General features: G+C 37.5%; 1 protein-coding gene and 1 long non-coding RNA gene across 3 annotated transcripts in view; one reads left to right on the top strand and one right to left on the bottom strand.

The window, feature by feature from the left end:
- LOC129444675 (uncharacterized) overlaps window positions 1-13,948 on the top strand; it is a 188,125-nt gene that overhangs the window by 112,900 nt on the left and 61,277 nt on the right. The gene's annotated exons all lie outside the window — the stretch shown is intronic.
- Window positions 5,821-13,948, bottom strand: part of LOC141352908 (sterile alpha motif domain-containing protein 3-like) — a 39,339-nt gene continuing 31,211 nt past the window's right edge. For both annotated transcript variants that reach the window (XM_073859036.1, XM_073859037.1), the window contains 2 exons: window positions 13,838-13,927; window positions 5,821-7,289 (listed from right to left, as the gene is read on the bottom strand). In XM_073859036.1, coding sequence (XP_073715137.1) covers window positions 6,969-7,289; window positions 13,838-13,927 — 411 coding nt within the window. In that variant the 3' untranslated portion in view covers window positions 5,821-6,968. The remainder of the gene's footprint in view (window positions 7,290-13,837; window positions 13,928-13,948) is intronic.

Raw genomic sequence — 13,948 nt, forward strand, 5'->3', positions numbered from 1 at the left:
TTGGTCTGTATTGATCAATATCAGTCATGTGACCTTTTACGTCATTTCAGTTGCCTGCCGCCATCTTGAGTACCTACCGAGTACCAGTAGGTAACTGACAAGCATTGGCTAGCTTGCTACGATTTACGCTATTCTTACCTTTAACTGTCTATGATTCGTACGGATAAAGGAAATGGCTACGAAAGAGAACATTTCGCACCTCGACTGTCATGAAAAGAAACGCTACTTTAAAAAAATATCTTTGTCAGGGTGTGATGCCTACTCGATCGCCGCTGTCCGCTGCTAACGAACTATCAAAATTTTTTACAACACTAAGAAGGCGCGACACAACATGAAACTTTGCTCGAAGTATCACCTGGATCTCTACATATGAACACGAGAATTGAGAACATTGTTTGTGTACACAGAGTTTACTAAAAAGAAAGGTTTGAACAACTGACTTTGGCTGTTTTGTCTTGCCATCTTTGCCAGACATAAAGAATCTAATGCGAATGAACGAATCTCATATGAGGCTCCTTTTTCAACTAGAAGGTCAATATTGTTTTTCACTTGCGACAAAACAACAAATTATTTGTGCATTTATATGGAACTATACTTTAGGAGCTATCCATCTTTACTCTCCTCCCTCCTTACGTCCCATTCGGAGTTCGATACATATTGACTGGCAAGATGGCGGCGAGCGGACACCAAAACAACCAAAGTAAGTTGTTCAAAACCTTCTTTTTAGTAAACTCTGTGTACACAAACAATGTTCTCAATGCTCCAGTTCACATGTAGAGACACAGGTGATACTTCGAGCAAAGTATCATGTTGTGTCAAGCTTTCTTAGTGTTGTAAAAAAAGCGATTTTGATGCTCACAACATATTGAAGGCATAGCTTCTAGTTCTTTTGCGACCACTTCAGGTACTCAAAATGGCGGAAGAAAAGTTTGAGATATGACGTCAGCTGATTTTTTTTTTTTACTTAAAACAACCCTACATTTTTAGGGTGTATAAGTTAATTTTGGATGTATCTTTATATATACAAGATATTTCTATGTAATTTGATTTTACCTGTTATTCAGTATTCAAATACATAGAATAGAGAATGTGATCTAAAAAAATTTTTATTGCAGATGTCATGTACATTGTAGTTTGCACAACTGTGCAAATGTTGAAAAAATCAAGAGCCTTTCATGGATAAATTCAAAGTGAAATTTATATTAAAAAAGACACTTCACACACCTACCTCACACACATTACTGTGTGTTTGTGTGTGTATCTCCTCTATGTGTATGTGTGCTCTCTAACCCTGCTCAGCTCAGGGCTTTTCCTCCGCCCCTTCTCCTTCTAATCAGCCATAATCAAAAGTGAAATGCGTTTTTCTAAGGAAGTAGCTGGAAAATTTCACAATCTGCATTTTCTCAGACCAAACTGATTAGAGAAACATTATCCTGCTCGCGCAGTCACTTCCAATCTACCTTTCATCTGTCTCCACAATCGCCTAATTATTTAAGCAGTGACCTCACGATGCAGTTTTACTAAAGGATGAAACACAAGCCATGACATTTCTGCCTAGATTTCTGCATGATCACTTTGCTAATGCGCTGCACTCCTTTTCAGGGAAAAAGGTGGGGGGGTTTCTATCAGCTTTGTACATTTTTTGAACGATATAATCTGTCAGTACTGAAAAAAACCCGGTGTCTCTGTAAATGTGTAGTATCTATAAATCTCTTCGGTTTGTGTGAGCATTTGCGCACGTGTGTCTGTATGTGTGAAAGGTAATCGGTTACATTATATAACCTTTAGCGGTTTGTATCCCAGGGGAATATCTGAGAGGTTGAGTCTTGTTATTGAGGGGTCATGATTGCAGTAGGGCTTCAGTGGCTCTGTTTGACCTACACTATATACTTATACACCAGAGTCTGCTTCCTGCTTTAGGGCACCGAGCGGTATATTGAGTATTGACTATGTGTCAGGAATGTGCTCACTCTTGCCAAATATTCTCCCAATAAAGACGTGTGTGGTAAAGAGTTTGGACATGAGCTAAGAATGCCTTCAAAATCAATAACGTTCCACCTTGCGCTCAGGTGATTTTGACAAGTACAATTTTGACAGTAAATGTTTTGGCGGTTAATTAAATGTACAATATTATTATACTTGATTCTATTGTTTACAGTCTTCTTCACAGTGTGGTGCGCTACAAAGTCCAGAGGTGAAAGACGGTTCTGTGGTTAAAACCCCATCAACTCAAACATCAAAAGAAAACAAGCAATCAGCACTCTTTAGAAATGTGTCCATTTCTCAAAGGGTCCACTTGGGGCCAGGTTAAGAGATATCATTTTCACTCTAATAGTCGTCTGGATTGAGTGAGTTTTGACTGAATTATCGGCCCACTAGCAGCCTAAAGAAAGGAAGAAAGCGAGGTAGAGAGAAAGGGGGCAAGGGAGAGGTTTGCGGGAGGCTTTGAACCTGCCGCGGGGTCTGGACCTCTCAGCCACTCAGACGATAAGAATCCTTATAGCTTGACTGAGGGAGTGGTATTTCTTTCATCTCGCCCCCCCCCTCTCTCTCTCTCTCTCTCTCTTTCTCTCTCTCTATGCCCGGGGTGATTGTGTCGCTCGTTCTGTTATCGTAGGTGACTGTGTTGAATCATCATGCTTATTTGTACCTGACACCCGATCCGCAAATAAAGGAGCTTTGGAAATGGGCTTTAAAGCGAGAGGGACATTCCTGAGTATGGCCAGAGGGCAGTATCCCAAACCCAAAGGCTCAGTTGAGCCTAGCAAGCAATAAGGGTCACGACCTGTGTGTGTGAAAGAACACTTCCACTTTTGAAAATGTTTTTTTAAGGGGTGGGGTGGTGTATTACGTTGATACAGTATACCCACCCTTCCTAAAGATTTCTTCTTGCAAACATACAGTTTTTATATAATGCATGACTTGCATAAATTGATTGGTCTTATTTATTAATAATAATTAAATTAATTGTATGTAAGTTCTTTGAGATAAAACATGATATACATTACTTTACCTTCATTAGTTGTGATGTTTAATGCATGAAGCACATGAAGAGCTCAGATGCAAAAGCCGCTAAATGCCACCTCCGCCAAAAATGGGATAATTGATGGCAAATATATTATACGTTCATCAAATACTTTAGCTTCAAATCCAGCCTCAGATCATTTAGAAATACCGGTTTGTTGGCAAAATCCATTAAGAGCCTGATTCAAAACAAGAAAACATATCACTAAACTGTTTTCAGTCAATATATGAGCCACTGTTTTTTTGTTTTGTTTTTTGATTATCTGGAAGAGTTCTTCATATATTGCTTTTATCCAAAGCGACTACAGTGCATTTAAGGTATTAATTTTATCATTTTAAATTTTTATTCCCTGGGATCGAACCCTTAACTTTTGCCCTGCTAACTCAATCAATCATAATCATAACCATACTGATTTTACACAGCCATTACATTACATAAAGGACAAACACACAAATACATCACATAGTCATACATTTATTTTCTAGAACCGTACTCCAAAGCAGGTGTGGGGATAAACAGCAGGGGTTTAACTGCTTAAAGTAGTTAAAGTGAAATGCTGCAGAGGAGTATGTGATTAAAGTAATAATTACCAGTTAGCCACTGCTGGCCACTTAACATTTAAGCATGCAATAAATCTCTCTGTAGCGTTTCTCTATTGCTCTGTCTGTGTGGCGCTCTTTCTCTCCCACCTACACTGTAAAAAATAATTTGTTGACTTAACTCAATATATTTTGTTCATTTTTTGCACGGGCTTTTTTGAGTTTATTTTACTCATTTTAAACAGTGTAGCTGACAAATGATTAAGTAATATGAACCAATTTAATTTAGTCAAGTAAACTTCTGATTTAAGCTCAGCAAACTAAAGTGAAGTTGTTTAGTGAACTAAAGTCAAGTTTTCAAAACTATGTCCATTGAGTTCAGCAAACTAAAGCGAAGTCTGCAAAACTTTGTCCGTTACATTCAGCGAACTAAAGTGAAGTCTTCAAAAATGCTTCCATTGAGTTCAGTGAACAAAAGTGAAGTTTTCAAAACTATGTCTGCTACATTCAGCAAACTAAAGCGAAGTCCTTAAAACTGAGTCCGTTACATTTAGTGAACTAAAGAGAAGTCTTTAAAACTGCGTCCGTTACGTTCGGCGAACTAAAGCGAAGTCTTTAAAACTTTATCCGTTACATTCAGGGAACTAAACCGAACTCTTCAAAACTTTATCCGTTACATTCAGGGAACTAAAGCAAAGTCCTCAAAACTATATCCATAACATTCAGGGAACTAAAGTGAAGTCCTCGAAACTATATCCGTTACATTCAGGGAACTAAAGCAAAGTCCTTGAAACTACGTCCATCACATTCAGGGAACTAAAGCGAAGTCCTCAAAACTATATCAGTTACATTCAGGGAACTAAAGCAAAGTCCTTGAAACTACGTCCATCACATTCAGGGAACTAAAGCGAAGTCCTCAAAACTATATCAGTTACATTCAGGGAACTAAAGTGAAGTCCTCGAAACTATATCCGTTACATTCAGGGAACTAAAGCAAAGTCCTTGAAACTACGTCCGTCACATTCAGGGAACTAAAGCAAAGTCCTCAAAACTATATCCATAACATTCAGGGAACTAAAGCAAAGTCCTCGAAACTACGTCCGTCACATTCAGGAAACTAAAGCGAAGTCCTCGAAACTACGTCCGTCACATTCAGGAAACTAAAGCGAAGTCCTCGAAACTACATCCGTCACATTCAGGGAACTAAAGCAAAGTCCTCGAAACTATATCCGTTACATTCAGGGAACTAAAGCGAAGTCCTCAAAACTATATCCGTTACATTCAGGGAACTAAAGCGAAGTCCTTGAAACTATATCCGTTACATTCAGGGAACTAAAGCGAAGTCCTCAAAATGATATCCGTTACATTCAGGGAACTAAAGCGAAGTCCTCAAAACTATATCTGTTACATTCAGGGAACTAAAGCGAAGTCCTTGAAACTATATCCGTTACATTCAGGGAACTAAAGCGAAGTCCTTGAAACTATATCCGTTACATTCAGGGAACTAAAGCGAAGTCCTCAAAATGATATCCGTTACATTCAGGGAACTAAAGCAAAGTCCTCAAAACTATATCCGTTACATTCAGGGAACTAAAGCAAAATCCTCAAAACTATATCTGTTACATTCAGGGAACTAAAGCGAAGTCCTCGAAACTATATCCGTTACATTCAGGGAACTAAAGCGAAGTCCTCGAAACTATATCCGTTACATTCAGGAAACTGAAGCGAAGTCCTCAAAACGATATCCGTTACATTCAGGGAACTAAAGCTAAGTCCTCAAAACGATATCCGTTACATTCAGGGAACTAAAGCAAAGTCCTCAAAACTATATCCGTTACATTCAGGGAACTAAAGCAAAATCCTCAAAACTATATCCATAACATTCAGGGAACTAAAGCAAAGTCCTTGAAACTATATCCGTTACATTCAGGAAACTACAGCGAAGTCCTCGAAACTATATCCATTACATTCAGGGAACTAAAGTGAAGTCCTCAAAACCACGACCATTACATTCAGGAAACTAAAGCGAAGTCATCAAACTGTGTCCGTTGAGTTCAGCAAACTAGTGAAGTCTTTAAAACTGCATCTGTTACATTCAGCGAACTAAAGCAAAGTCCTCAAAACTATATCGTTACATTCAGCGAACTAAAGTGATTTTTTTGGAAAATGTAAATACTTCAAAACCTGCAGCAATACTGAATGTATAAACAATTTCTAAAATCACTTCTGATCTAAACAACAATGACATGAAATTAATTGTATGTCCACCTTTCGCATACATTTAATGGCAAAAATAAAAAACACCTAAAAACATCCAAAGAAAGGTGTTTCAAGTCACAATGTATACCTCTAGTACAAGCAACAAGAAAGTAATAACCTTCTAGTAATAACAAAGTTATTACAACATTACTCAACATTAAAAAAATCATATTCTGAACAAAGGATATATCCAAACAAAATCACTTTAATTAAAGCATTCAATTTAGAGAACCTGCTCTACATTAGAAGATCTAAACTGGTTTCATGCTATTTTTAATCTCACCTAAAACAAGTCTTAAACTTTTCTAAGCTCTCAAGCTTTACATTTTTTTTTCAATTACATTTGCAAACTTAAATTCATTAAAAATTCATCAAACTGATTGCATGTTTTGGCGATCTGGTCAATGCAGCGAGGTTGCAATGGTACATGCAATGCGAACAATATTGTCCTACAATTTACAAAATACGGGCTTCAAAGCATTTTAGAGGGATAGTTCACCCAAAATGAAAATTATGTCATCATTTACTCGCTGTCATGGTGTTACAAACCTGTATACATTATTTGTTCTGATGAACACAAAGATTTTTGATTTTTTTTGTAAACAAACCGTTCGTGGACCCACTGTCATAGTAGAAAAAAATAACATTTAAATGAATGGGGTCCACAAACGGTTTGGTTACAAACATTTCTTAAAAAAAAATCTTCCTTTGTGTTCATCAGAACAATGAAATGAATACAGGTTTGTAACAACATGAGAGTGAGTTATGATGACAATTTTCATTTTTGGGTGAACCATCTCTTTAATCTCAGCTAAAACAAGTTTTACTTACACGTTTCTAAGCTCTCAAGCTTCAGCAAATTGATCAAAAATACATATAACTGATTGCATGTACCAGTGCTACATCGCTGCATTGACCAGATCCCCAAAGCATGTAACTTGTAGGACAATGTTACTCGCATCACTTATGATCTCAGCTAAAACTTTTTTTACAACACTTTTCTAAGCTCGCTAGCTTTAACAAGTTTATCAATTACAGTCTCAACATTAACATTAACTCAATAAACAACATTGTTAAACATTACAGCTTGGCTTCATGACATTTCAATGTCATCTAACAATTCAGTTGCATTACCCATTGTTACCTCACTGCATCAATTTATTTTTTAGAGCATGAACCTTTGCTGAGCAGCTTTCTCCGTCTATCTTCATAAAAATGCGCTGGATCACCTCAAAGGTGTATCGTAACTCTTTGGGATAATCTATATTCAAAGTGTAAAGGAGTCCAAACAGTATTGCAAAAGCATTTGGAACATCCTGAAGATTCAAAACCACTAGCTCCTCCTCCAGTATCACAGCCACATCCACAACGTCATCTGGGAAGACACTATCTTTTTGGGTGTCCTCACTCACTGTCAGGATGGCCACCTTCACTTTGTGAACAACAAGTTTTTCATCATCAGTTGGCTGAAAAGAATGATAAACAGAAAAAGACAGAGTCAGTGATGGACTATAACTTTCATTACTGGATTAACTAAAAGAAACACAAAGTAATTGGATAAAAACCTAAACTTCAATTATATTTTTTACTTATAGCTGAATATAACTCAATCAAGGTATTCATGTGTAAAAGTGTACTTTAAAGGGGTCCTATTTTCCAAATTCAGTTTTCATAATGTACTAGACACCAATGTGTGTCCGCAGTGGGTGTAAAACAACCACCCTGTAATTGTAAATTTTTTTAAATGAATTCCATAATTCAAAACCCCTGTTGTGAAATAGATCAAGATTCTGCGGACAGGCAGCTAGCAGAAAGTGAGAACACACGTGAATTCGCTTAGAGTGCCTTTAAATGCCTGAATGGTTGACTGAAATATTTTGCGCTCTGTGGTGTAAACAGTAACACACCAGCAGCGCACATGATGCTAGTTTATACTAGGGATGGGCGATATGGCCTAAAAATGTTATCACTGTAATTTCAGTTGTTTGTTGCGGTGACGATAAATATGACGATTAATTATTCTCTTCCGTAAAATATCAGATTACGTTATGTTTAAGTTGTGTTCCACTGTGACTGTGGTGAAAAACATCACACAACAACAATTACACAATAATAATTCAAATCAATTACAAGTTTAAAATGTAAACACAGATTCTGTATTATTTATACTCTCATGGTGCAAAAATAGTGCAAACAGGAAAAGTAACAATGTATTTAGATGTGTTTCAACATTACAACAGAGTACAACTGCAAATAAACCCTGATAAAGTAACAAACATGTAAAAGTAACCTGATAAAGCAAAGAAGTTTAGTATGGAACAGTCAATAGTCCCTTTCAGTAATCCCAATTTACCAGTAAGCCAGGTTGTAAGATTACCAGTAATTTACCAGTAAGTGCTATTTGTGAACGAAAAATATAGGATTACCTGCATTCAGAACAGACGACGTCAGACCCTGCTGACAGCTTCGGGCCAATCAGAACGGGTTTTTTTTGTAGATGACGCGTTTACCCCCGCACTGTTTACATGTGCTACAATCGAGCACACCTGAAGTCAACAGTCACATTTCTTCAGCAAAGTGGTTTTAAACAGCTTGCCATATTGCCGACGTCCTTAGCACACCCTCTGTGATTTGCAGACGGCCCCTAAAGCAGCCTAGGGGCAATGTTTTTGGTCACAAGCAACTTTGCGACCGTCAGCGTTTGCCACAGATGTGTCAACAACAAAATACGGACCGTGGATATTAAGTCATAACCCGCCATTGTTTACAAATACGACACTGAGCTCACCGGCTGCTCGACACAGGTAAACGTCCGCTTTTTCTCCGAGTTTACTGGTATTTTGATATGTGTGACTGATGTCTTACTGGTAAAAAGACGGAACGTCAATGCATGTGTGAACAGCACGTTATTGTATTTACTGGTAAATGCATTCTGGTAAATTTATGGTAATAACAACAAGCACCTCCTCAGCCTCACGTCTGCCTTCCGCAGTGTTTGTTTTAACTCCGCACGTGAACAGTGAATTGGGCGCGCACAAACCTCATCAACTAGATTTATCATTGTTATCGTGAGGCGATATATTTTATATCTCGCTTTCCTGCCGCAGGGATAGTTTCTAGGGGAGCGCCTTTGCAAACATGTTCTATAGATCTGAGAATGCTACTGGTTGCGTTGTTACCTTTTCATTATCTGTAATGAGTTGACGCCCACAGGCGGTACCTGCTATTCATTTGGAAATGAATGGCGACCACTTGAAATCTCATAAACACCACCAGACAAAGTTTTATCAGATTTAAAGACTTTAGTGTGTGTTTGGATGATAAACATGCACACATGTGAGGAAGATCTTCAGTTATTTCTGGACTATGAGAAAGAGTAAAGAAGTGTTCATCTTTAACTCTTTGAGGGTGCCTCAAACTCTTTATTTTTCAATCTCTCAAACAAGAGAGTTAGATTACTCTAACGTTTTAAAAGTGTAAATCATATCTGTATGCCAAAAATCAGTAAAGTGTCTAGTTTTTTTTGTGTCCACTCCCAATAAAAACAAAATGTTGTGCTTTTCGCAAAACCAAGAAAATAAACATGGTGCGCGTTCAGTTCCTTTTAGAAACACGTCAAAAAAATTAACTAACTTAACAAATACTTGTCAGACAAATGAAGGACAAATGCCTACATAATGCTTGGAATGTCTAATTTAAATGATGTAAGTGTAATCGAAAACAAATATTGTCATTCGTTGTTAACCCCCAGGGGTCCAAAAACGTGGCACCGCGTTTTCTCCTTATCATTGGAGAATTAATAATCATACACTTGCGTGTTTGACATTTGAAACTGTGAAGGGTCTTGTTTAATTTGTGTACATTCACAATAACAACAGATCTTTGTGTTTTTGTCAAATAAAGAAAATAAACAGGGTGCGCATTCAGACATTTCTGTCCCCGCCAGCTGTCTCTCAAAACGCGTTACAAAAATCAATTGAAACTCTGCGAATACTCGTTACACAAACATGATATACGCATGTCCAAAGAAAGCCTGAAATGACTACTTTTAAACAAGCAAATTATAATCGAAAACAAATATTGGCTGTTTATACAATCTGGATTAGAGTAAAGACAATACTGTTTTTCCTGGCTGACTTCATCATCTTTAATGCGGTCACGCACACAGGCGGTACCCGCTGTTGACATGGTAATGAACAGATGAGCAGTTCAAACAATAACAAAGCATAAAGTTTTATCAGATTTAAAGACTTTACCACGTGTTTGAATGATAAACTTTATACACACACGTGAGGAAGATCTTCATTTATGTCTGGACATTGAGGAAGAGAAGCATTTATCTTAATGTTACCTAATAAGAACAACAATGGAAGACGCACTGGAGGAGGATATATTCCTGAAGAAAGTCTCGGCAGACTGCACACTTCGGATTGAAAAACTTTTGAATGTTTACAAAGGAGGACGCATGATCCACGTAATGGCGGATAACTGTTACATGCTGTACAGTGTTAGACACAGTAATTCATTTGCGGATCGTTCATGGCAACTTTCAGTAAGGCTGTACTGCAAGGTCTTTTAAGTGTGTGCTGTAATATTATTCCATATATTGTTTACATGCAACGCATTTTGATACATTGCGCTTTACAGGCAGCACAGTTTTTATGAGTGTCGCGTTGGACATATGCTATATGGTAACATGAGCCACATGTTTACAGCTCTGTTGTGTATCAGAGTCTTTTGTTGCTCAGCTGTCAATCAATCCTTCTCGCATACAGCCCTAAACAAAAAGTGTCTTACAATTTCGAAATTAATATATTGTTTTATGTGAATGAGTAGGCTGAATGATTTGCACATCATTTTAAAGAAAAATCTCTAGACTACTAGATCCTGTTTAGAAAAGTCTTGTTAAAACATGTTTCGCATGGGTTTTATGGACTTATATCTGTAAAATGACTTTAAAATGTTGCTTTTTTTAAACCATGCATAAACATTCTCTCAAAAATACAAACATGTACATACATGTTAAAGGTGTCACGATTTCAATTTTAAATCAAAATAGATCGAAATGAGGTCACAACCTTGAACTTCGAATTAAAAAATGGGATCCTCGATGCCCCCATGTCACGTTTGGTCGGCTTGCTACAACTCCTTGAAATGGATATAATAAACAGGATTACTACCTAGTGATCTGACTTCGGACAGAGCGCAGCTCTCTGCACGTGCACGAGAGTGAGAGAGGTGCCAAGATGCAACAGGTTATATTTAAAACAAAAGGGATAGTTTGCTTCAGCTCGCATGAAACTCAAAACTAAACAAGTACATAAGGATTACTACTTTAGTTTATGTTTAGACTTCAGACAGATGCAATAGCGTGTGCACGTGAGACAGAGAAAAGCGCAGCTGCTTATGACACGCTGGATTTATTTTAGATGCTAGGAGTTCAAGACTCCATGTGGGTGCAAGAAGGAATCTTCTCTCTACAAGCTCTCGCGCATAGTGAAGCCTACAAACCCCCATGCAAGGAAAAGTTAATGTGAAACTATTAAATAATAAATAATAATGGCATAGCATTTTTTTGTCTTAAAATTTGTTAAAATCGAGAATCGAATTGAATCGGATCGACCTTAGGATCGAAAATGTAATCGAATCGAGGATTTGAAGAATCGCAACACCCTTAATACATGTTGCTCATATAATATTAAAGCCCAGTTTGTGCTGAACGCAGTGTTACGAGAAACTTGCCATTAATATGTTTAAAGCAACTGAAAAAAGACCAAATGTAAGAGCATGTCAAAACCTCTGACAGTGTCCCAAAATGGACTCCAAAGGGTTAACTGTATTAGAAGAGGGAGACGTACTATAATGAGCCACGCCCCGCTCCATTGAAGAGCAGAGATCATCCATATTCATTAGTCAACCCCACAGTCAATGAAGACTCCATCTCTTCGTCGACAATGTAACGCAATCAACGTCCAAACGCACACACAAACACACAATGCCTAATTTTTGATGCGCTTTGTGGTATTCTTATAAAAGATGTGATTGCAAACATCACATCTACTTGTTTACTCGCGCCTGTAACTAAAGTTATCTCCAGACGCGAGTGTGTGTGCTTCGTCAAACAGTGTGACGCGATCGACGGCCAAACAAACACACAAACACACAATGACTCATATTTGAGGCGCGTTTCTTTTTGCCCTGCTAGTGCTACTTTGGTACACAAAGTGTGAAAATGTGAAAAGATGAACCGCAAGTATGAAGAGAATGTATGCCGACTAAACCCAATGTTACTACTGTTATTGATAACAACAATCTGATTCAAATGCAACTCCACCACTGGAAAAAAAAGGCTTAATGTTAAACCTTTCATGACCATTTAGCCAACTTAAACCCTCTGGGGTCTAAGGGGGTTTTAGGGCCCTGGGGAAGTTTTGACATGCACTGACATTTGTGCTTTTTTCAGTTGCTTAAAAACATATAAAATGGCAAAATTCTCATAACACTGCGTTCAGCACAAACTGGGCTACAATATTATATGATCAACATGTATGTACAAAGCTACATTTTTAAGTCACTGATACAAGTCCACAAAACTCATTCTAAACATGTTTTCCCAAGACTTTTTTAAAATATTATCTAGTAGTCTAGAGTTTTTTCTTCAAAATGATGTGAAAATCATCCGGCCTGCTCATTCACATAAAACAATACATTGATTTACAATTTATATATATATATATATATAGAAATATTTTCTATTAATTTCACAAGTATACCTTTAGAAACCATAGTAATCATAGTAAAGGTACTGTTTTGCCCATTGTAAAAATGAACACAGGGTAGTGTTTTGTTGGCCAGCGAGAGTTTTACTTTTGTGCAGTAAACAGCTCAAAATAAAAACTGCCTATCGTTGTCTGGATTCTTATTTGCGTTTTTGTAATCATTATAGTAAAAACACATCAATGTTTGTTTACATCCGCCGCCATTACCTCACGTGTTAATCATGAAAGCAGTATGTGTGCACATGCAAGTGATCCTGTGTTTAATAAACTTGCTGTGCGGAGATATGCGCTTAAACGCAACTAAATAAGGATTGTATTGTTTGCAATCGCGTATTATATAAGAATACAAAAAAGTGCGTTGAGTTTCCTGACTCGTGTGTTTGTGATGTGTGTTCCCATCGCGTGAAATGTTTGACGGAAGAACAAAGAAAACACTCGCTTCTGGAGATACTGACACACATACACAAGTAAATAAGGATTTAGATTGCTTGGTGCATTTGGATAAAACAACAAGGAATGGAGAGACTGGATTGTGAATTGCGTATCCATTGACTGCAGGAGGTACGAGTTATGCATGGATGTTTCTGCTCATTCACTTCAATGGCGCGGGGGTGTGGCGATCTCATCTCATTACAGATAATCAGGTAACAGGAGAGAGACGGTACTTCTCCTTTTCATACAGTTTACACCGAAAGACAATATATGTTTTCGATCTCACTTACATCATTTAAAAGCTGACATTCCAAGAATTATGTAGACATTTATCTTTTGTTTCTATGACAAGTATTCGTTAAGTTACAGTTTATTTTTCTGACGCGTTTGAGAAAGAACTTCACTGAGGGAGAGAGAACAAAACGTGCATCATGTTTATTATAAATAAATAAAGAGCTTGCGGCGCCCGCGCCGCAGTCGACCCCAGAGTGTTAACCATGGTAGAACGCCAATATTTTTTTTTAGAAAACTGTGTTGAACAATCAAGTTGCTTCATTGTGAAAAGGTCCTGATGCAAGTTAGCACCGTGTGGAGGACAGAAAAAACTTTACCTACATAATGCAGATGTGTGCAGCATAAATGAGGGATTATGGACACAGTAATACACTGCTGAGGAATGCTTTGTATCATTCAATTTTACACATTTACATGATTATCATATCACATTTAATGAATTACTGCATTTTTCAGCAATATTGTTTATCCCTACTTAAAGTTAACATTTAAACACAAAAAAAAATTACCTCACAAACTTTGAAGAAGTTCTTCGGATTTTCCCTCATGAAGTAAGGAAGCCCAAGTAGAACTGCAGCTCTCTTCTGCTGATTAGAACTCTGGGGAAAGATAAGTTATTT

Source organism: Misgurnus anguillicaudatus, chromosome 21 (assembly GCF_027580225.2).
Source record: "Misgurnus anguillicaudatus chromosome 21, ASM2758022v2, whole genome shotgun sequence".
Taxonomy (NCBI): domain Eukaryota; kingdom Metazoa; phylum Chordata; class Actinopteri; order Cypriniformes; family Cobitidae; genus Misgurnus; species Misgurnus anguillicaudatus.